This window comes from Ostrinia furnacalis, unplaced genomic scaffold, assembly GCF_004193835.3.
Source record: "Ostrinia furnacalis isolate ACB-3 unplaced genomic scaffold, ASM419383v2 OfSCF7056, whole genome shotgun sequence".
Taxonomy (NCBI): Eukaryota; Metazoa; Arthropoda; class Insecta; order Lepidoptera; family Crambidae; genus Ostrinia; species Ostrinia furnacalis.
The window spans coordinates 259759-284777 of NW_021137295.1; the positions used below are offsets into that span (position 1 = coordinate 259759).

General features: G+C 36.1%; 2 protein-coding genes across 4 annotated transcripts in view; one reads left to right on the top strand and one right to left on the bottom strand.

The window, feature by feature from the left end:
• Positions 1 to 926: 926 nt before the first annotated feature.
• LOC114363286 (proteoglycan 4) overlaps positions 927 to 25019 on the bottom strand; it is a 103939-nt gene continuing 79846 nt past the window's right edge. Inside the window, exons 5-7 of the mRNA XM_028318964.1 lie at positions 6636 to 6986; positions 6115 to 6304; positions 927 to 5129 (exon numbers count right to left, since the gene is read on the bottom strand). Coding sequence (XP_028174765.1) covers positions 1664 to 5129; positions 6115 to 6304; positions 6636 to 6986 — 4007 coding nt within the window. The 3' untranslated portion in view covers positions 927 to 1663. The remainder of the gene's footprint in view (positions 5130 to 6114; positions 6305 to 6635; positions 6987 to 25019) is intronic.
• Positions 12859 to 22604, top strand: LOC114363287 (uncharacterized). Of its 3 annotated transcripts, none has more exons than XM_028318967.1 (2): positions 12859 to 14430; positions 19715 to 21485. In XM_028318967.1, the coding sequence occupies exons 1-2, from the start codon at positions 13114 to 13116 to the stop codon at positions 20939 to 20941; spliced, it is 2544 nt and encodes an 847-aa protein (XP_028174768.1). In that variant the 5' UTR covers positions 12859 to 13113; the 3' UTR covers positions 20942 to 21485. The 3 variants fall into 3 exon arrangements, with proteins under 3 accessions (XP_028174768.1, XP_028174769.1, XP_028174766.1); XM_028318968.1 differs by having other exon boundaries at positions 12859 to 14420; positions 19705 to 21485; XM_028318965.1 differs by lacking the exon at positions 19715 to 21485 and adding an exon at positions 21693 to 22604 and having other exon boundaries at positions 12913 to 15117.

Consider the following 25019-nt stretch of genomic DNA (forward strand, 5'->3'; position numbering starts at 1 on the left):
CAAAAAAGCTAAAAAAGTTGTAATCGATAATTTCGGAGGAGAGCCAGTATTGAGTTATGATGCAATCGACCACTTGGATTTCAGTAAAATGTTGTCTCTGTATAATTTATTTATGCAGTATGTTAAAGATTGTAATAAGTTCCCTACATTGATAGAATTTAAAGAGTTTGTGTTGAGAAAGAAACAATTTAAGGAGAATTTAGTGACAATTTTTCCGATGATTGTTTGTGATATCATTGAAAAAGTGTTCGTGAGTTATGAGAGCGTGATGGATGGTGTGAGCGTGGCCGAATTTATTGATGTTTGTAATAAGTATGTGAGTCGAATAGAACGAATAAAGGCTGAGAAAAAGATAGAGTTTGAGAGCGATGAAGGAATTTGTAAATTTATTTCTAACGAGGAATGCAAAGTTAAATTAATTAAGAGCAATAGCTTAAGTCCTTAAATATTAGGTGTTTCAGTAGGTACCTAATTAACTTGTAACTGATTACTTACTATTTATTAGTTGTATTTTACATACGATGAAGAGTACTTTTTAATATTTAATTTAGGTCATATTTGTTATACATTTTAGATAATTTGATTTATTTTCCATTATTGTTCGTATCATTGTTGTTATTAAAATTACCTAACCCTATTTACCTAAAAAATAATAATGGATCATGTTATTTCTGGAATGTCCAATTTATTGTACATCACAAGTCTCTATAAAAATATAATGTATCATATTTTTAAATAAATATTTTTTTAAATATGCAATGCGTTTGATCTTATAGACGTAAGTATCACATAGATGTAATGAACCCTTTTGGTAGGTACGTAGAATTAGATTGCAATATTTATGTCGCAGTTCCGCCCATTATGGATTGTTATGGAGTGATATTATTACAAGTCAAAGGTGTGGTGTGTTTGAAATAAATCAACTGTTTATTGTATGTATTAACTTTAAATTTATTTACAACGTAATCTTTACAATTTCAACCATTTATACAAAATATATCTTAGTTAACAAGGACTACTTTAATTATTATATTACAATCAGACCTCACTTCTGCATTACCGCTAAGTTAAAATAATATTAAGTACGATTGGAATGTCTACTATACCTGCGAGTTCTCTATCACATAACGGAATGGCAGAAATTCATTTCATCATTCACGAGACAAAATATACATTTTATCATAACGAATCCATCGACTTGAGGAAGCAATTTTGATAATATATTTATAGTATCATACATTTAGCTATGGTAACAATTTAAAATAGGATAATTACTTTTATTCTCTTAGTAGGCTTGCGTTTGACGTCACACAAAAGGTTCGAGAAGAGATTTTGAGCTAGCTGCATCAGAACATAAGCAATAAATAAACCTAAAACCTCAAGATGACATGACTCTTTTCTAGTTTGACTAGTCTAACAATATTATCGACATAAACAACAATAATATTCTTTAGTAAGTAGTAGGCACTGTCTAGTTTGCCGTCGAGGTACCCACAAAGAAAGTTAATTAGAACCAATAAAGTACATAATTGCATTTACACACATTGGTACAAGGTGAGCCGTTCAATATACATAGGTATGAATTTGTTCGATACAGTATCGATAGCATCACAGGAAACAATCAGCAATATACAACCTTATGGCTAACTACCTAACGTGCGAACTACGCCTCGTTATTGAGAATTACTGAATCCAATTTTTGGGTTATAACTTTTTGAAATGTCCTCTCACTTTTTTTTGAAGAATCACTAATGTCGTTAAGTTTTTGACTGTTTTCACTTTCGGAGCTCTTTGATGCTTCCTTCGCAGACGCTGTCTCTTCGACGGGCAGGACGCTTAGGTACGCGTCGTCTGGGACTACGTTTGTATCTGTTGCAAAGCTACCAGAAACCGTACTAGGCGGACTTAAAGAATCTTTTTCTGTAGTAGTCGTTTCAGTATTCTTACCAGAAACAAAGCCTTGGTCTAGATCTTCAGTGTCTTGTAAGAATGTAGATACAGGTGAAGTTTCGGGTAGAGAATTGTCTACGTTGGTATCATCAGGTTTCGCGTCTATTAGCGTCGTAGTTGTCTCTACTGTAACTTTGTGAGTTTCTACTTGTTGATCGTTGAACTCGCCAACTGATACGCTAGAATGCGTTGTTGTTTGAATGTTTTCATTTTCCTCAGCTGCTACTGTCACCGCCTCGTTGCTTGACGACCCATTCGTGTCTGAGGTGTTAAGCGTATGCTCCTCGCCGTTTTCGTTTTGTGTCTCATTTAAGTTAGTGGGTTCAAGATCGTGTCCTTCTTGAAGTTTTTTAACCAGTAATTTATTGTTTTCAGCTTCTGGTAAGAAAGGATTCATGTCTGATTCATGTTCAGACTCTGATTCAGCCGAGTGGGTGCCGGACTTTGCAGCATTGAAAGTTTGGTTTGCATTAGACACCTCGTATACGTTTACTTTTAAGTTATTGAACTGGGTTGAGCTAGGATTTTCTGAAGATTCAACGTCAGTTTTGACCTCTGCGTTCGTAGCCGGTGTAGTAGGAGAGGTTTCTGTGGCTAATTCAGCTTCTTCACTTGGTTTGTTTGCGGATGTAGCTGCAGGAATCTCGCTTGTAACCTTAGTTGATTCATCTTTGTTTCCTTCAGATTCTTCCCATACTGGTGCGGGGGCAGAATTAAGATCTAAAGTAGAATTTTCAGATGTCGATACCTCGCTTAAATTTTCAGTGGTGTTTATGTGTTCGGCGGCTTTGTAGATGTATTCACTCACAGTAGTGGTTTCGATATTCACCATTTGAGTGGTTTCCATTTTATTCATTGGAGTTGTAATCTCTGCAGACTCCATGGGTTTGGTGGTTGTGCCTTTGATATTTTCATCAACCCTTTTCACTCGTAGATCTTCATTGTCATAATCATGGGTCATGCCATATAAAGGAACATCAGTGTCTGCCATTTTACTTGTGGTGCCAAGGTTACTTAAGTAATCGGGTTCAAAGTCGTCTTTAGAATCACTGCGTGTAATAAGTTCGTCGATCTTGCTTACTGGATTCTCAGTGGTTTCATGCTTCTCCATTTTATTCATAGCTTCGTTGTAAGGAACTTCAGTAACTTTTTCAGACAGCCACTCAGTTTCAGTTGGTAATACTGTTGAATCGTTTACTGACATATTCGATTCTGGTGCAATTTCAGTCGTAGAATTTTCGTCATTTATTGATTTAGAAGAACGATTATAAAGCGCATTTATTGCGTCGAATGTAATAGGCATTGTATCATAATCATCCTTTAAATATTTTTCTGTAGTAGTTTCTTTAATTTCAGGTTCATCTACTTTGTTCAATGCTTGTACAAGTTCTTTATCTACTTCAGTTACTTTCATTGCCTTGTTAATTGAAAAGTCTGTAGTTGGTTCTGATTCTGTTGTAGTTGCCTGAATGGCATCAGTTTCCTTTACTTCCATGGTTTTTCCCTCATTCGTCAATGTATTCATTATGGACCCTTCCTCAGATGTCTCGCTTTCAATTTTTGTTTCGTTTTTAACTCCAGATTGCTCGTCAGCAGTATTGTCTAACGCCATAGTAGTGGGTTTTAATGAGGTGATTTGGATCAAACTTTCTTCTGACTTATCTTTATCGGTTAAAGGGTTATCAGTCGTCATCGGTTCGTCGTTACTTATTGTAGTCGCTGTTAATATTTCGTTTATATGATTTATACTATCGAAAGAAATATCATCATTTTTAGCTGTCGTTTCAGCTACTATCTCGTTATCGTTGTATGCAAAAGACCTTTGTTGCGATAGATCATAGTTAGCACCAACTTTGTTCATATCATGTTTTACATTTTCTAACCAATCAGTTTGCGTTGTCGTTTCAGTCTCAACATTTAATGGAACGTTGGATTCCGTGGTGGTAATTTCTGGAGGATTTTCAGCCTCTTCGCTGTTGTGGAGATATATTCCTTTATTTTGATATGACGTGGACTTAACTTCCAAAGTGTTTTCAGGTTCTCGGCTTTCATTTGATCCTGTGTCTTTCTTTGATTCCATTGTATTTGTATCAGTTTCCATCAATGGAACGGCTGGTTCCGCAGTGGGTTCGGGCTCTGGGTTCGGTTCCGGCTCAGCTTTTGGTTCTGGTTCTGCAGTCGGTTCAGGTTTAGCTTCTATTTCTGGTTCGATTTCTGAAGCTAGATCTGTTCCAGAGGCGGGTTCTGATTTTGGTTCAGAGGTAAGCTCTGATTCGTCAGCAGACTTAGGCTCAGCGGTCGGCTCAGGCTCAGCAATTGGTTTAGGTTCGGCGCTCGGTTCGGGTTCGGCATTCGGTTCGGGACTTGGCTCAGCGTTAGGCTCGGCGCTCGGTTCGGCGCTAGGCTCAGCAGTCGGCTCGGCGCTCGGCTCCGCGGTGGGTTCTGGAACGGCAGATGGTTCAGGTTCCGCAGAAGGTTCAGGCTCCGCATTTGGTTCCGGTTCTGCATTAGGTTCCGGTGCTGGCCCAGGTTCTTGTGAAGAATTATTTTCTTGTTCAGAGCTTTGTTCCGACTTCTGAGTTTCAGTTTCATCGGGTTTCTCGCTTGCATGACCAAATATGTGAGAATTATTTAAATCTGGTTCCGATTCAGTGGTCGTGGTTTGCATTGCATTCTGTGAGTCTTTCCAATCGAAGACTTGATCATGTCCACTGACCTGTACCGTGGCGGAATCTGGTTTTTCTTCTTCAGATACAGGTTTGCTTGTGGTAGGATTATCATCCAACGTAAGAACTCTGAACTCCTTCTGTTTAGTTAATTCGTCCAATTGTTGGTTAAATTGAACTTGTTCAGGGTTTTCGAAAATGTGCATGCATTTCTTGGGGTTGGTCATATCTAACATTTGTCCACGGGGGCATGTGCAAATGAAGTCTAGAGATGTTTGGTCAAACTCACATTCGTATTGGCAGTCGTTCTTGCTGATTTTGCACAAGTCGAGAACAGGCCTAGTTGGCATCTTTTCTTCTGAAATATGGTAAGTGCTGATCATCCTGTTATTTCTGTCGAGGTATTCGTTGAGGTTCGTCTCTAGTGTCTTTGTTGTTAGCAAATCTTCGTTAGGTTGAGCGTTGTTTTTCGGCTTCCAGTGAATTCTGTAGGTGACGATTAATGATCCCTTCCTGCAACAATAAATTAAAACATACATTTTAGTTTATTTATATTTTATGACTAGCGGCCGCCCGCGACTTCGTACGCGTGGATCCCGTTTTACCCCCTTCATCTATCTTACGCGGTTTAGATTTTTTCATACAAATGTTTTTTCCCGCTAACTCCCGTTCCCGTGGGAATTTTGCAATATACTGTTGAACCTAAGCTTTAAGTTTACTAAGGTACCTGCATGCCAAATTTCAAGCGTCTAACTTAAGCGGTTTAGATTTTTCATACAAAAGGATTTTCCCGCTAATTCCCGTTCCCGTGGGAATTTCGGGAATTCCTTGTTGTAACTAAGCTTTAAGTTTACTAAGGTACCTAAATGCCAAATTTCAAGCGTCTAACTTAAGCGGTTTAGATTTTTCATACAAAAGGATTTTCCCGCTAATTCCTGTTTCCGTGGGAATTCCTAAGTATACTATAACCTGCCCAGGAGTATGAAGAATAATTGTACCAAGTTTCGTTAAAATCCGTCCTGTAGTTTTTGTTTCTATAAGGAACATACAGACAGACAGACAGACAAAAATTTTACTGATTGCATTTTTGGCATCAGTATCGATCACTAATCACCCCCTGATAGTTATTTTGAAAATATATTTCATGCACAGAATTGACCTCTCTACAGATTTATTATAAGTATTGATAATGTGGCAAACGTTTACCTTGGATAGGCAGTAATAGGCATGGTTTTGGAGAATCAATGGGAGGTTATTTGTTTACCAGATTGGCAATAACGTTACACAAATATTTTGTTGAAAATTATCGATACCTGCCTATTATAATATTCGATTGTATTTGTAAGAGAATAGGCAACCGTTGCAACGCGTTGTATACGCATTAGTTTTAATAACCTTGTTAAAAATACATAAAATTTTCCACGTCTAAAAAGGCTAAAATAATAATCATCTTTTATAGCCTAACCGTTAAGTATTACAGAATATCATAGTTATTTACCTTATGCCTACAACTTCGACAGTGATGTCCTGATCGCCTTGGTCAAGTGTGTTCCGGTCGAACAGAGCGCGCTTCAGGGCCTCGGTGAAGGTCGACGTGAACTGCCGATACTCCATGCTCTCCGGGTCTTCCATTTCGGGTTTGTATTCTTCATTGTCGATGGTCAGTTCACCTTCTACCGTCCTTGGAACTGGAAAGATAATGTATTGTTTTTTATTACAAACAAAGTCATAAATAGCTATTTGGATGTTAATAGTTATATTTAATCTTAAATATTTTTCAATGTGAAGATTGGCTACAAAATAGAATGCGATATGATATCCAAAGATCCTGGGTTCATTATGATAATACTATGACTAAACCTGCAATATTTGACGATCCTGACGCGCAGTGGCGCGATAAACGCTCAAAGGATCCAGGGTTTGATTTCTGATTAGATGCTTGTAAAATTAATATAATGATGATTTATTTAGCCATCATCATGATTATGATAATGTAAGTGGAATATTAAAATGACGTACCGTACATAGACGAATCCGTAATTTCGTCAGATCCCATGGAGTGGTCGATTCCTTCATCATTTTGAGTTTCGACAAGCTGTGGCTGTATAGTTGTTTCCAGCTTCGGTTCAGCTTTGTCGGTGCTTTCTTGGCTGCTGTGTTCGTGGCTGCTGTGGTCGTGGCCGCTATGGTCATGGCTGCTGTGGTCGTGGCCGCCATGGTCGTGGCCGCTATGGTCATGGCCGCTGTGGTCATGCATGCTGTGGTCCTGTTCGTCGTCAGATGATCCGATGCCGCCCAGCGCGCGAGCAGAGCTAATAGACGAGTTGTATTGCTCCAAGGTCGTCGGGGAGTTCGTGAACAGTACGCCAGCTGGAAGTAAAAACGTATTTTTTAAGCGCTGATAAAAAAAAAGTTATCTATGAACTAAAAAACACCCACCATTAATCGCACTAACATTAATTTGGCCTTTGCGGAATTAAAATTCAGTAAAAAAAGCTATATTAACAAGTATACCTAAGGTATAATTTATTTGTACGTGAGTAGGTAGGTATAGCTATAGCTAAGTCTTTTTGTAGTTTGATTGTCAAAGTAGTTTTTTAAATGGCGCTTATGGAAAATATATTTTAACAATATTCATTATGTGTGATACCAGGAAAAATGTAATCTAGGGGGGGAAATGCTAAGCTTAGTCAGCGAGTATAATAATACGAAGTAATTAGTGTTTATTCTGTGATAATATTCAACATTCAACACAATGTGTATGTTTGTTGGTCAATACCTACAAAATATTTATTTCTAATGAGATGACGTCACCCAGATATCCCCAACACGACCCGTGTTTTATGGGCCATTCCCGTATTTTTTTTTATATTCTTATCTTAATTACCTAGCCTCAAACTAAGCTAGTAAACAACACCAAAACACTGGCTGTGTAATTGATTAACACCCGTATTCACAAACATTGCTATGAGGTCTCACTGTGTGCGTGCACGCACAGGGTGACACACGAACCAATGGTTTTTGAAAATTACAACTCTATTTTATGTAGGTTTGTGTTTTTGTTTTAATGATGAATTAATTTTGATAAAGGTGACACACCAATCACCAATTTTAATTACCTTAAGTACCACTTAGCCTAATCAATCAGTATCAGTTATGAACTTATCAGTACCTACATAAAAATGAGGTAAGCGCACCCATTTTGAGGCGCACCTAAACTATTCCTCGAAGCGCAGCATGTTTATTTATTTATTTATTTATTTATTCATTTGCAATAACATATTCAGCACATACAGGTATACATGCATTCATACATTGACCCTGTAAGGGTGTAGCAAAGTTACATTTACTTATTTAATACTAGTTAACATCTACGAATTAAATTAATGTTATGTTTCCTTGGTACTTTTTATTCATCTTAATTGGAAAGTTCAAAATCTTTATATTAGTAAGAATAGGGTGTGCTTCGAGGAATAGTAATGTAGGAGCGGTTCATTAGGTGCGCCTCAAAATGGGTGCGATTCGAGGAATCAAATTCTCTAGAGATGACACAGACAGTCGGGACGGCATGCAATAATTTATTATTAGTAGTGATTATTGTGTGGGCAGTCCAGGTAGGTACAGGGCCGGATTAAGTTCTATAATTTAATATTTTTTGTTAGTAGATGAAAAGGGCCCCGGATAATAAGCTACCTTTTTACCCGACTGCACCAGAAGGAGGGTTATGTTTTTAGCTATTCAAACGGAATGAATAGGAAGAAAGGATGACAATTCTATGTGGCAATAAGTTCGCATTTTACATTCGTGTAATAATGTTAAAATTAAATTATAAACAATAATATAAGTATATGATGATAAATTCAGTGCCGTAACTAGGGCGGTGCCAGCGGTGCCCAGGCACAGGGCGCAGACCCTGGAGGGGCGCAGAAATGACCAGACCAAGCATTTTTCAAGGGCGCAGTTTTGAAAGCTCGCACCGGGCGCATAAAAGGCTAGTTACGGCACTGGATAAATTGCACAACTAGAAAATTGTTATGCAATAGTGTACACTGCACGATGGTATTTTGTATTTTCATTTCATAATATTTCAAAATATTGCATTATACGAGTGCAACATTGTGTAATACTTATTATTATGTTGTAAGCATTGAAATTTTGGGCTTTTGTGTGGGTTCATTTTAAATACAATACAAAATGATTATTAATAAGTATTATCAGTAAGGTAATGTTTTATTTAATTCTTGATAGTAGGTATAATTTAATTAAGTATGGCCAGGATCTACGATGATTAATATTTTAATATTAGGAAGTTTTCTTTGAAATATTTGTTAATTTACACTACGTGTAAGTACAATAGGCTCCATAAAAATTGAAAAATTATATCATTACTAATGAACAAAGGCATATTTCAGGCGGTACGAAGTTCGCCGGATCAGCTAGTTTACAATAGATTCTTGTAAGCATAGTAATAATTTCTGAATATACACACATATCGCTATATTATTATGTATGCTTTTTAAATAGCCCCTTACATCCTGTATAGGCAGTATTGGGAACGTGCGAAGTGGGTGGAAGGGGTAAAGAAAACGAGTGCCCAGATTTGTACGTGAGTAGGTAGGTATAGCTATAGCTAAGTCCTTTTGTAGTTTGATTGTCAAAGTAGTTTTTTAAATGGCGCTTATGGAAAATATATTTTAACAATATTCATTATGTGTGATACCAGGAAAAATGTAATCTAGGGGGGGAAATGCTAAGCTTAGTCAGCGAGTATAATAATACAAAGTAATTAGTGTTTATTCTGTGATAATATTCAACACAATTAGGTACTACTATTATTTATTCTGGGACACAATGTGTATGTTTGGTCAATACCTACAAAATATTTATTTCTAATGAGATGACGTCACCCAGATATCCCCAACACGACCCGTGTTTTATGGGCCATTCCCGTATTATTATATTCTTATCTTAATTACCTAGCCCCAAACTAAGCTAGTAAACAACACCAAAACACTGGCTGTGTAGTAATAGTAATATTTTTTTATATTAATTGATTAACACCCGTATTCACAAACATTGCTATGAGGTCTCACCGTGTGCGTGGACGCACAGGGTGACACACGAACCAATGGTTTTTGAAAATTACAACTCTATTTTATGTAGGTTTGTGTTTTTGTTTTAATGATGAATTACCAATCACCAATTTTAATTACCTTAAGTACCACTTAGCCTAATCAATCAGTATCAGTTATGAACTTATCAGTACCTACATTTGTGAAAGTCACAATATCAAAATGAGGTAAGCGCACCCATTTTGAGGCGCACCTAATGAAGCGCACCTAAACTATTCCTCGAAGCGCAGCATGTTATGTTTCCTTGGTACTTTTTATTCATCTTAGTAGTTGGAAAGTTCAAAATCTTTATATTAGTAAGAATAGGGTGTGCTTCGAGGAATAGTAATGTAGGAGCGGTTCATTAGGTGCGCCTCAAAATGGGTGCGATTCGAGGAATCAAATTCTCTAGAGATGACACAGACAGTCGGGACGGCAATAATTATTAGTAGTGATTATTGTGTGGGCAGTCCAACGGGGTAATCCCAACCAGTTTCCCTTTTTAAACGTTAAGATAACATTTAAAAAAAGTTAACAAGTTGAAAACAAAATCTCGGCTGTTGGTCGCTTAAGCAACAGGTCCGGTCCTGGGTTCGATTCCTGGGAGGAACAAGATGAAAATTGTACTTATATTAATAAGCTTTTTTCTCGTGTACTTATTCATCATCATCATCATCATTCCAGCCACAGGACGTCCACTGCTGAACATAGGCCTCCCCCAATGACTTCCACAAGGTGGACCGACGACCTGATAAAGGTAGCTGGAAGGCGCTGGATGCAGGCCGCTACCAACCGTGCGATGTGTACTTAGTAATCCTTACTAAAGAAATAAATTAGTCTCGTAACTTTATAACTACTTTAAGTTTTTTGTTTGTAAGTAGATACTTATCAGGGGCGTAGATGTGCCGTATGAATGATACGAGGTACAGGGCCGGATTAAGTTCTATAATTTAATAATTTTTGTTAGTAGATGAAAAGGGCCCCGGATAATAAGCTACCTTTTTACTCGACTGCGCCAGAAGGAGGGTTATGTTTTTAGCTATTCAAACGGAATGATTAGGAAGAAAGGAAAGGACATGACAATTCTATGTGGCAATAAGTTCGCATTTTACATTCGTGTAATAATGTTAAAATTAAAATTATAAACAATAATATAAGTATTATGATGATAAATTGCACAACTAGAAAATTGTTATGCAATAGTGTACACTGCACGATGGTATTTTGTATTTTTATTTCATAATATTTCAAAATATTGCGTAATACGAGTGCAACATTGTGTAATACTTATTATTATGTTGTAAGCATTGAAATTTTGGGCTTTTGTGTGGGTTCATTTTAAATACAATACAAAATGATTATTAATAAGTATTATCAGTAAGGTAATGTTTTATTTAATTCTTGATAGTAGGTATAATTTAATTAAGTATGGCCAGGATCTACGATGATTAATATTTTAATATTAGGATGTTTTCTTTGAAATATTTGTTATTTACACTACGTGTAAGTATAATAGGCTCCATAAAAATTGAAAAATTATATTATTACTGATGAACAAAGGCATATTTCAGGCGGTACAAAGTTCGCCGGATCTGCTAGTTTACAATAGATTTGTGTAAGCATAGTAATAATTTCTGAATATACACACATATCGCTATATGTATGCTTTTTAAATAGCCCTTTACATCCTGTATAGGCAGTATAGGTGTCTATGCATACAAACAATCAAGGCACTCATATACATACAGCGTCAAATAGTTCATAGTTCGTATGTATAGAGATGAGACGTATTTACTAGAACAGATCCACACACTAGGTATTTTACAGTACTAGGCGGCACCTATTCCAATTTTTTAAATACTTGATCCACCTAGTATTTTATAAATTACACGATTTCCGACCCTACCAGCAAAGTAATAGAGGTTATTATTGCGTAATCCGTAGTCGTGTATTACGCGCACCTTGTATTTCTCGCTTTCTCCTAGTAAGCTTATGTGCGAACGTAGAGATTCACTCCGTCTCTGTCTGACCAAACAAATTTGAGCGCGACGAAGCAAACGCACACAAACGTAGTCAAACCATAATAATATTTATGTAAATAAGAAAAAATGTGTAAATATTTTTATGAAAGTGACATCTTTTAAATACGCCAACTTTTAAGTTGACAGTCCTAAGCCTGTTGAAGTATGAAGGGAGGAATTATTATTCAATTTCAAATTGCATTATTCATAATACGGTTGTATCTTTTAAAAAAAAATGTATTTTAAAGTCATATTACGTGGATTAGTCCGCACTAGTCACGTCAAGTATGCTAAATTACTACGTACTAGGTGGAATAGGTATTTGGATCGAGTATTAATAAATACTAGGAATAGGTTCACCTAGTATCAAATTGACCTAGTATGACCCATCTCTAGTATCGTAACACCCAAAATATCCAATAACTTCGCAACACTTCTTTGTAACAATAGAATAATGTTGTGTTGTCATCTTTTTTACCACTTTAGGTGTTACGAACTATTTGACGCTGACTACCAAGTTACCGGCTACCAAGCAGGCGTATTTACAAAACATTAACAAAAGTGATATAATCTGTTGAAATCCTACGCACACTGAACTGAGTCATCAATAACACAACAACACAACAGAGTCAGAGTGGCAATGGATGGAGCCGAATTACCTACCTATACTTTTTTTTCGGTAAAAATATTATTAAGTATGTAGAAAATTTATTTTTTATTTAAGAGAGAAAGGTATTTATTTGGATTTGGTTCATAACAAAAAGTCACCCAGTTTAAAAATATGTAGTATTCGAAAAGCTGGTTTGAGCTGGAAGACCAGACATTATACCATTTTTGGCAATAACTTTGAATAAATATGTTCATGGCATTCATATCCTGCAGTTACTTGTGACAGTCGACACTTAAAGCTTATTTACACGCATTAAGTTGTTAAGTAGGCAACATCATTTTAAGTGATTAAATTGCATGTAGGTAAAGCAACTAAATTCTGAGTTTAATTAGTCACTTAAAATTAACTTAACATTTAGTTACCGCTTATTTCGTGCAAACCAGCCTTTACTGCCATGATATAGTTACATAAAATCTAGGTGCCCCTTGTAAGTGTGCAAAATAATTGTGTTTGTAGGTATTTACGAGTATAAACCTACCTTTATAAGTAATCTAATCATGCTTGTGTGTACAATTGATACATATAAAAATTGTAGTTTTAATAATAAAATATATTTTGTTTAACTCCACTGCTCCTCTGTTTCGTTTTGCGCATACTCGTTTAAATAAACCCCGCTCGTTGCACGCTCGTTCCATCAGTCTGCACGGGGCCGCGCCACTCGGTCCGTGTTGTTGGTCCCGAGACGCATTAGCAAAATGGTTAATTACTTTATTTACGCGAAAGATTTTTCGGGTTCGACAAACCGTGTCCCATATTATCACGAAAATGGACTCAAAACTCTCGAAGAATTTAAACGTGACGTGAACTGTATAAAAAGTGAATTACCAGTGACTGAAGAATCAAAAATAATTTATTTACACTGGGGGCACATGTGTGAGGAGATCGACGAAAGTACTGCTGTTAGCACATACAGTGAAATGATCGGAGATGGTACGGATACCTTACCAGGAACAATTATAAAGTGGATAAAAGAAAACATTGCTGGCGATAAAATTAAATTGCTGTACATCATAACTGATGGTCTCATACGCCAAAGCAGTGTACACACTTGTTTAAAACTTAATGAAAATGTTTATTATGAGTCTGTTGTTTTTTACGGAATAAATGAAAACTTGGATTCTATCGACTTATCGGTCGCCTCGTCGTTTTTGAAAGGCCGATGTAAAATTTACCGCAACTGTGAATTATTGGATAACATCGATATTTCTGAACAACGTGACTATAGTACAATAACTATCGACAACTTCTCTACTGAAAAAGAAGAACTGAAATCGTATATCAAATTAAAGTACCTAAATTCAAAAGAAAGAAGTGAGACGGCTCTCAGAGAAATTGAAGAGCTGAAGAAGCTGAGGAAGAGATTGTTCAATGACTTATCGGCGATAAAAATAACTTCCAACTTGGACACTAAGGATAAAACCACATTTTTAAGCGAATTCAAGAAAACAAACTGGTACAAAATTCTGACCAGCGGGGTTGACTATGACATAAGAATAGATATTGACAAATCTATCACAACTTTAATTAATTACATCATGAGTGACAAAAAGTCTTATTCCTTCGACGCTTTGAAATTCAAAATCAATTACAGCAATGTGGTTCCTGAAGAAGAGATTGTTGATGTCGATTTCGAAACCGACCAAGAGATAGAGTTTCCGGACATCATTCTAGATGACGAGAAAGGAATACCTGTAATACTAATTACAGAGTTAAATCTTCTGGACAAGATTATCTTTCATGCCAATACAGAGGCAGCCCCGGCGCCGGCGAGTTTCTCGAAATTCAAATCCACGATGGAGTGTCCATTGTTTTTATTGAACGATACCGATCTGAATGAGACAATCGGTTACTTTTATACCTTGAATGTCTACAAACAATTACTAGAAAAAACTTCAAGGGAAGAACCTCGTACAAGAAGACCATACCACGGCGGCCTAGTGCTCGTGAATACGGGTGACTTCGATAAATATAATGATTACATTTTATCAGCGACATACTTTAACTCCAAAAAAGTAAAGTACAATATTGGTTTGTTTTACTACGTGTTGTGGAAGATTTGTGAAAAGAAGCAGTGGATGGACAAAAACGTGCTTGAACAGTTCAGGAAGTACATGCTAAGGCGTGTAAGTACCACAGTTTGCAGAATTGGACTGTCATCACTGCCATTAGACCCCCCAGAACATACCTCATTACCCACCGCACTGTGGTACTGCGTTGAATTGTCCACAGTCATCTTTCAAAGTGATCCTGCCAATTTTTCACACGAACGATTGAGAATGTACCACGGCGTAGCGCATCGTATGATTGAAATTTTGAAGTATCTGGAGTATGACTTAGATTTGAAATCTATAAAGAAACGAGTAGATTTAATCAGGCATGTAATGACTTTGAAGAAGATTCCAAATCAGAAGGATAAAGTTTGTTATTTGTTAGAGAAAGCATTAAAAAAGAAAGACGGTTTCCTGGTTTGTGAAATACAAAATTCTGAGAATTTGAAGAAACTGAATTACTTGAAACTGAACCACAAGGAAATGTTAGTTGATAATATCGAAGAGAGGGTTATCTTGAATGACTATATTTACACTCTGCATGACATCGATGACTCAGAGCTACAGATCTGCGAAACAACGTTCCGGCCCTATTTTATGATAGACCAAAACACATCTTACTACACCGAAATGTACAGGAAAGCTAAGAAAGTTGTAATTTGTTATGTCAAAAAGGATATTGTGGTTAAATACAAGCCTCTTGATAAATTGGAATTCGACAGAGTTTTGTCATATTACAATTTGTTTTTGCGTTGTGTAAGAGACCACAAAAAATATCCTACGTTGGAGGAATATAAAGCATATGTTTTGAAAAGGAAAGCGTTTAAGGACGATGTAGTGACCATTTTCCCAACAACTGTGATTGAAAGTATAGAAAAGGTATTCCGGAGCTATGAGAACCTACTAAAGGATGTTAGTGTTAGTGATTTTTTTAAAGTGTGTGATACGTATATAGACCGGATTGCGAGGATCAAATCTGAGAATGTAAGGCAGTTTGAGACAGATGATGAAATTAATGCTTTTATTAATGTAGAGGAGCGTAAAGTCAATCTGGTGAAAATTGTTCCTAAACCCAATAAACAACGCAAACGGATTGTGTTACAGGCACCTCCGAAACCGAAACCAAAACCAAATCCCTACCGTTCGCGTCGGACGTATGTCCAGCGAAGACGTATTCGTCGTCCCACTGTTGTAATGCATCAAAATTATCATGATAATAATTATCATCATGATAATGATGATTATGATGATGATAATTATCTTCCATCGACGTTAACGTTTCACTCAGAGTATAATTATGTTTTTTTAAAACGCCATAACTACATATAACTAGTTGTATAGTTATCGTTTCTTAGTAGGTATGTGATAAAATTTAAGTAGTTGTTTATGTATAAGAAAATGTGATTTGTTGCCAATTATGTCACAATTAGAACTGTTATTGTTGACGCAGCGTCAATGACGCTAGAACTGAAAATGTTTCTCTTATAAAGTTTGAATGAGTGAATGACTTGTTTAAAAGCACTGAATTTAGATATTAAAAACTAGCTGTAAGATTATTGTCATTAATCAAAACGTTTTAGATCCAGTTAATTATTATGTAAAACTCAAATTACTCATTGTATTCTTGTAACAGAAATACAGATCTAACTAGTCAACTAGGTACCTACTGTGTCTAAGATTTTAAACTTTGTCTATTTTAATTGTTTCGAAGCGATAGTAGGTAGTTGAAAATATTATTGTTTCTGACTGTTTGTAAGGTTTTTGTAAATATGTAGTATGTGTTTAGTAAAAAAAGATTAAAATATTATCATCAACTTATTTTTGTAGTTTTGTTTCCTTGACCCATCCATAGCAAGTGTAATCAGGTATCTACTGATATTTTTTATTTTACATATTTATTATCTATCAGGCGAGAGCTACAATTTTTTTTAAATCACTAAACCCCTTAGCCAAAATAATATTGTATGTAGTCCATAGTATATCGCGCCAAAAGAAAGTGTTAATTTTGTAACTCACTACATAATATAAAACAAAGTCGCTTTCCTGTCCGTCTGTATGTATGCTTAAATCTCAAATGGGAAGTTTGTCTAACCTTCCGCCAAACACCCTGTATATTTAGACGGACTACTTAAAGTCACTTTTGACCCTTTATCACTCAAAAACTATTTTACACTAGCTGACCCGGCGAACTTCGTACCGCCTTAGCGTAGAGATTTTCTTAATATTTTTTTCCGTAAGAACCATCCTTGGACTTCCACAAACATTTAAAAAAAAGAATTATCGAAATCGATTCAGCCGTTCACACGTGATGCCGTGACAACGCGAAACGGGTTTCATTTTTATATATATAGATTACTAGCTTTCCGCCCGCGGCTTCGCCCGCGTGGAATTTTGTCTGTCACAGAAAAACTTTATCGCGCGCGTCCCTGTTTCAAAAACCGGGATAAAAACTATCCTATGTTCTTTCCCGGGACTCAAACTATCTCTATGCCAAATTTCATCAAAATCGGTTGCGAGGTGTAAGCGGGAAAGCGTAACAGACAGACAGACAGACAGAGTTACTTTCGCATTTATAATATTAGTTGGGATTATGTCTTTGGCTCATACTCGTATATTGCAAGATAAACATTAGCTTCAAATTTTATAAATAACGATTAACGGCAAACTATAGTACTAGACATAGAAAATCTTGACTAACTCACCTGTAACATTAACTTTATCTGTGACAGATTAAAATTTCGCGCAGGCGAAGCCACGGACAAAAGCTAGTGCATTAAATTCAAATTCGAGGCTTCCGGCGACTGGGACCGCAATTAACTGGGACCGCGGTCCCAGTCGCCGGATGCGTAAAAATTAAACAATTTTCTTCCGGCGACTGGGACCACTCATAGATAACTTTAAAGAAAATATTATTCAATCCAAAAGCGGTACAGTACTAAAATTCTTGAGTGGTCCCAGTCGCCGGAAGAAAATTATTTAATTTTTACGCNGATGCGTAAAAATTAAACAATTTTCTTCCGGCGACTGGGACCACTCATAGATAACTTTAAAGAAAATATTATTCAATCCAAAAGCGGTACAGTACTAAAATTCTTGAGTGGTCCCAGTCGCCGGAAGAAAATTATTTAATTTTTACGCATCCGGCGACTGGGACCGCGGTCCCAGTTAATTGCGGTCCCAGTTGACGGAATCCTCTTAAATTCATGGTAACAATTAGATAGGTACATTAAGTGCCAACAATCTAGATAGGTAGCCGGCTTATTGAGATACAAAATGTGAACAAAAATGATAAAAATATACAGAATGGAATTTTGTAATACCACCTGACGGGAAAGTACTCATAGAAGTTTTTACTTCAAGAAAACTTTAATTTTTTGGAAATCTTTGAATGCAGTTACTCTTTCTTTTTAAAAATAAATGAACGTTTTCTTTAAGTTAAGTTTTACTACTTACCACATTATTAAAAGTACTTTCCCTCCAGGTGGTATTACAAAATTCCAATCATAGATTATTATTATAGGTATTCAAATTTGGATACTAACACAAAAGTCACCCTGTATGTAGTTATTCTACACACACTGATTCCTAGACTGAGTCACGACTGATTGAGGTCATAGACTGAGTTGAGTCACCATTAGTCGAGTTTTTCCTCAGCAACACATTAACAGAGTAGTAATAGAGTCGAATTACCTATGAAATTAGCGTTTTGTATAGATAATTTCACGAAAATTCGGATATTTTTTTATTTCGGATATCCGAAAGTTTCGGTTACGGTTACGGATATCTGTGCTTTAGAATGCAATTTGCAATAGTTGTTCATTCATGGCCGCACACTTACATCGAATAAAAAGCAATAAAAAAATAAAAATGGATACTAGATGGCATTATAAAGGTAAATCAGGCTGTTATGCCTTTACATACACCACTACATTTTTATCACCGAAAAAATTTTAACAGTTTATGTTGAAACGTGTGAAAAATGTAAAGCAAAAGAAAAATAAATGTTTTTCATAAAGTTAATTTGTTTATAAAATTTTCTTTAGTCCGTATTTTACGCGTCACAGCTGGGTCACTCCGCTGCTCACTAGAGTAGTCGTACGCGCTCGCATATTGCCCCGATCTGTCTGTCTCGCTCACGCCTCGACTACGCTTCCAGTGTTATTATTACATACTTAGCTAACTTAGACCATGTAAACCGTTACGGTTACGGTTTCAGATATTTTTTTTATTTCGGATATCCGAAAGTTTCGGTTACGGATATCCATAACATCCCTGGCACATAGCTCGTAGAGACGATGTCTGTCGGGGCATAAAAGTTCTCGAGTGGCGACCACGGGCTGGAAGACGTAGCGTAGGCAGGCCTCCTACTAGGTAGACCGACGATCTGGTGAAGGTCGCGGGAAGAGCCTGGATGCGGGCAGCGCAGGACCGTTCATTATGGAAAACCTTGGGGGAGGCCTTTGTCCAGCAGTGGACGTCATTTGGCTGAAACGGTGTATGCAAATAGTATACTGAGAATACTGAGTTATGGCGTCATACGTGCTAGACCAATTAACTGCTTACTTAATGATTGCAAAGCTACTAAGATTCGAACTACCTTTAAAAATATACATATAAATCATACGTTACCGGTGAAATAAAACGCGTGTAATTTTGTGTTAAAAAAAATAAAACATTATGTTCGACTCCAATACTCCTCTGTTTCTTTTTTGCAGCGCGATTGTAACGTCATAATATCTAATACCCCGCCCGCGCATCGCTCGTTCCACATCAGTCTGCACGGGGCCGCGCCACTCGGTCCCTGTGTTGTTGGTCCCAAGACGCTTTAGCAAAATGGTTAATTATTTTATTTACGCGAAAGATTTTTCGGGTTCGACAAACCGTGTCCCATATTATCACGGAAATGGACTCAAAACTCTCGAAGAATTCAAACGTGACGTGAACTGTATGAAAAGTGAATTACCAGTGACTGAAGAATCAAAAATAATTTATTTACACTGGGGGAACATTTGTGAGGAGATCAACGAAAGTACTGCTGTTAATACATATAATCAATTGATCGGAGATGGTGGAGGTACCTTACCAGAAACAATTATAGAGTGGATAAAAGAAAACATTGCTGGCGAATACAAAATTAAATTGCTGTACATTATAACCGATGGTCTCATATGCCCAAGCAGTGTACAGACTTGTTTAAAATTTAATGANAAAATTTGCTCTTCGGTCTTACGAGGTTAACTCCAAAAAAGTAAAGTACAATATCGGTTTGTTTTACTACGTGTTGTGGAAGATTTGTGAAAAGAAGCAGTGGATGGACAAAAATGTGCTTGAACAGTTCAAGAAGTACATGCTAAGGCGTGTAAGTACCACGGTTTGCAGAATTGGACTGTCATCACTACCACTGGACCCTACAGAAAATACCTCATTACCCACCGCACTGTGGTACTGCGTTGAATTGTCCACAATCATCTTTCAAAGTGATCCTGCCAATTTTTCACACGAACGATTGAGAATGTACCACGGCGTAGCGCATCGTATGATTGAAATTTTGAAGTATCTGGAGTATGACTTATATTTGGAATCTATAAAGAAACGAGTAGATTTAATCAGGCATGTAATGACTTTGAAGAAGATTACAAAGCAGAAGGACAAAGTTTGTTATTTTTTAGAGAAAATATTTAAAAAGAAAGACGGTTTCCTGGTTTGCGAAATACAAAATTCTGAGAATTTAAAGAAACTGAATTACTTGAAACTGAACCACAAGGAAATGTTAGTTGACAACATCGAAGAGAGGGTTATCTTGAATGACTATATTTACACTCTGCATGACATCGATGACTCAGAGCTACAGATCTGCGAAACAACGTTCCGGCCCTATTTTATGATAGACCAAAACACATCTTACTACACCGAAATGTACAGGAAAGCAAAGGATGTTGTAATTTGTTATGACAAAAATGATATTGTGGTCAAATACAAGCCTTTGGATAAATTGGAATTCGACAGAGTTTTGTCATATTACAATTTGTTTTTGCGTTGTGTAAGAGACCGCAAAAAATATCCTACGTTGGAGGAATATAAAGCATATGTTTTGAAAAGGAAAGCGTTTAAGGACGATGCAGTGACCATTTTCCCAACAACTGTGATTGAGAGTATAGAAAAGGTATTCCGGAGCTATGAGAAACTATTAAAGGATGTCAGTGTTAGTGATTTTTTTGAAGTGTGTGATAAGTATATAGACCGGATTGCAAGGATCAAAGCTGAGAATGTAAGGCAGTTTGAGACAGATGATGAAATTAATGATTTTATTCAAGCAGAGGAGCGTAAAGCTAATTTGGTGAAAATAGTTCGTACGAGTAAACCCAATAAACGACGCAAACCGATGGTTCCACCGGTGCCGAAACCGATGATACCAAAACTTTATTCCCGTCATCCTCGATGGCCGTATTTTCAGCGAAGACGTAGACCGATGTGAGTGGTTCACTCAAACTCAATATGGTCGTAAAATATGTCACCATAACTAGCGTAACTAGTTGTATAGTTTCTTAGTAGTTTGTTTATATAAATATGATAATTAATCATAATTTGTTGCTATGTTACACTGTTATTAAATGCTTTAACTACAAAGTATGTACTATAAATGTTTGTATCTTAGAATTTAAATAAGTGAATAACTTATAAGCACTGATTTTAGATATTGAAAACTAGCTGTAAGATTTTTGTTGGAGATCCAAATGTCATAGATCAATCCGAGCTAATTATTATGTAATACTCAAATCACTCAAATGTATTGTGTTGTAACAGAAATACATACAATAAACTAGTCAATGTAACACTCAACATCAAATCACTCAATGTGTTGTTGTAACAGAAATGCAAATAAACTAGTCAGATACCTACTTATTACAAACTTACTACAATTAACACGTTAAACCCTAGTGACAAGCTAAATGCTTGTCACTGGGGTTTAACGCGGGTTCACCACAATAGTCCAGTGCAGCGAAGGGGTTCAAACCCGCGCCGCGTTCCCCGGACCCCGGATCACGACTCAGTCACAACTCAGTGAGTCCGACACTTTCGGCTATGAGGATCAGTACTGTTGTAGAAAATTCAATAAAACTAGTATCTACGTTAATCTTTAAGACATGAGAAAGATATATCTTTTTGAATTATCCAAATCGGACCATTACTNTTACTACACCGAAATGTACAGGAAAGCTAAGAAGGTTGTAATTTGTTATGTCAAAAAGGATATTGTGGTTAAATACAAGCCTCTTGATAAATTGGAATTCGATAGAGTTTTGTCATATTACAATTTGTTTTTGCGTTGTGTAAGAGACCGCAAAAAATATCCTACGTTGGAGGAATATAAAGCATATGTTTTGAAAAGGAAAGCGTTTAAGGACGATGTAGTGACCATTTTCCCAACAACTGTTATTGAATGTATAGAAAAGGTATTCCGGAGCTATGAGAACCTAGTGAAGGATGTCAGTGTTAGTGAATTTTTTGAAGTGTGTGATAAGTATATAGATCGGATTGCAAGGATTAAAGCTGAGAATGTAAGGCAGTTTGAGACAGATGATGAAATTAATGCTTTTATTAATGTAGAGGAGCGTAAAGCCAATCTGGTGAAAATGGTTCCTAAACCCAATAAACAACGCAAACGGATTGTGCAACAGGCACCTCCGAAACCGAAACCAAAACCAAATCCCTACCGTTCGCGTCGGACTTATGTCAAGCGAAGACGTATTCGTCGTCCCAATGTTGTAATGCATCATAATCATCATGATAATTATCTTCCATCGACGTTAGCGTATCACTCAGAGTATATGTATTTTTAAGACACCATAACTAGTTGCATAGTTATCGTGCTTTAGTATGTGATATATATAGTTTAGTTGTTTATCTATAGGAAAATTGTGATTTGTTGCCAGTTATGTCACAATATACAACTGTTATTGTAGACGCTAAAGAACTGAAAATGTTTTTCTTATAAAGTTTGAATGAGTGAATAACTTGTTTAATTAAAAGCACTGAATTTAGTTATTAAAAACTAGCTGTAAGATTATTGTCATAGATCAAAAAGTTTATGATCCAGTTAATTATTATGTAAAACTCAAATTACTCATTGTATTCTTGTAACAGAAATGCAGATCTAACTAGTCAGTACCTCCTGTGTGTAAGATTTTAAACTTTTTATATTTTAATTGTTTTCAATCGATAGTTGGTAGTCAAAAATATTATTTTTTCCGTTGGTAAGGTTTTTGTAAAAAGTATCTTTTTCGTTTAAGATTAAATAATTATCAACTTATTTTTGAAGTTTTATTTCTTTTTTTGAAAATTATAAATAACTTAAAAACATCGAACTGCCTAAGGCGGGAATTGAACCCACGACCTTCCGCTTAACGGGCGACATCTCTTCCAATTAAATCCTTCTTTTATTTCTTTGTTTGATACCCATCCGAAGGCGCCGATGGAGATGGCAAAAAGCCGAAGCTGCGGAAGCAAGCGTGGGTGCCTGAGCCTCGTTACGCAAGGACGGAAGGGCTGCACATCCCGCAGCGCCGGAGACGAGGAGATAGCAATGCATGGATGCATGCTGCATGCTCTGCATGCTTATCTACTTTGTTAAATGATATTATTTGAATTTAAAAAAAATGTCTGTTATAAAGTAAGTTATTCTGAACAATGACTTTATGAGTTGAAGTATGTTCTTAGTAAGAACATTATTAATTAAAGCAATATGATTGAATGTTATGAAGTACAGGTCTCAAAAAAAAATCAAAATGGTTCTTGGTAGTAACAGTATTGATAAAAAAATTATGATCACTAACTGTTATAAGCTCCGTAGGTAGTAAAAATGTATGAATAAAAAAGTATGAAAAATAAAATTATGAAGAAAGATTATTATGAACACAAATCGGTAGTAAGACAAAGAATAGGATTTAGAATATTATGTGAGCCAATATGGACCCATCCCAAGTAGCATTTTACTCCATTTAAGAGTTCACATTTAGTTCCAATGTGTACTTAAAGCATTAGTACAGTTCACTCGTGATGTATAAGCTGTATTATTGCAATTAATTACACCTATACCTGTCTAAGGGACTTATAGGAGTATAGACTAGTGTAGAGTTATACTTTTATACGATTGTTGGTGTTATAATACTCTAACAACTATCCATTAGTCAGCCGTCTGACTAAGAGCATTATAGGAGGGTAGAGATACGGCAACCGCTGTTTAACGGCCTACTTGTACGATGTTATAGAGCTAGCATTTTAATAGAACACACGTGGTCATTTATAAAGCCAAAGGCTGTTATGTTTACTTGTTTTAGACTGTTATACAGCTAGTAGCTGTAGTAGGACTTGTTTGTGTTAATAAAATAACCTTTTTTTACTATCTGTACAAAAGTGTTTCAATGGTTCGCATGTGCACTGTAGGCTGTTAAAAGGACTATATGTGTTGTCCATTAACATCAATAGCAGTTTATTTGTCCACAAGTACTACTCTTATTTGCTTTAAGCTGAAAATGAATGTGAATGTGATATTCTATTACACTTTTCCCCAAGCCTGTTTTTAGTTGTATTTATGGTGGTTCTGTACATGATGCAGAGGAAAATATTATGCCTGAACCTGAAAGTTCCCTTCAAAATATACAGATATCAGAGTGTGATGATTGCAGTTCTAGTGATAGTGAATACAATTTTGATTTAGACAATTATTTAACCTTTAGCAAAAAAATAAGAACATGGGCTATTGAAAATCGTATTCCTCATTCCGCTTTGAATAAATTGTCAGGCATAATAAACGAATTTAAACCGGGAACACTACCGTCTGATGCTTTAGGTATTCATACTTGACTATTAGTACCTGGGCTAGGCGATTTAACGGACATTAATAATTTTTATTGCGGATCTCTAAAATTTCAGTATTTGAAAGAATTAAAGATACACAATTGACCTGAACTAGGTACATCTTAAAGCTGTACATAAGTTCACATTAGAATAAATTTATAGACATTAGCGCTGTAGTGGTACAAATGTGGAACTTAATATAGATAACAGCATTCTAACAGAACACATGTGAACCTAATATACGCTCACCGCATTAAATTGGAGTTATAACAGTTCACATAGCCGTATTTCATTTCCACCATTTTGTTCTACATAACCTAAAATATTTACCAAATAAATCTCCAAAATTAATGCAGATTTATCACAAAATTCGCAGATAGAGCGATTGAGTTTTGGTTTCATGTTATAATTAATTACCGTAATATAATTATAATGCCAATACAATATCAAAAACTGAAAATTGTAGATTTCCTCTCAGCCAGTTTTAAATATTTTAAAATGAATATCGCGTTTTTACAGAGGCGCGTAAATATTTTAGCTGTAAATATGTATACATTTCACGATAAAGTTGCATTCCCAATGGCATTAACATTATTAAGTATTTAAAACCCGTGTTATTATTTGCATAAATGATTATCCGCCCGAATTGTTTCCCCTTGGCACTCACGTACAAATACCAAACTAATATTAAAATG

What these genes read in the sequence shown, in the direction of transcription:
- LOC114363287 (XM_028318965.1), top strand. Translation starts at nt 13,114, where the DNA reads ATGGTTAATTACTTTATTTACGCGAAAGATTTTTCGGGTTCGACAAAC. An exon ending in TGTACAGGAAAGCTAAGAAA is followed by an intron (nt 15,118 to 21,692) that starts GTTGTAATTTGT and finishes AAAGCTAAGAAG; the next exon opens with GTTGTAATTTGTTATGTCAA.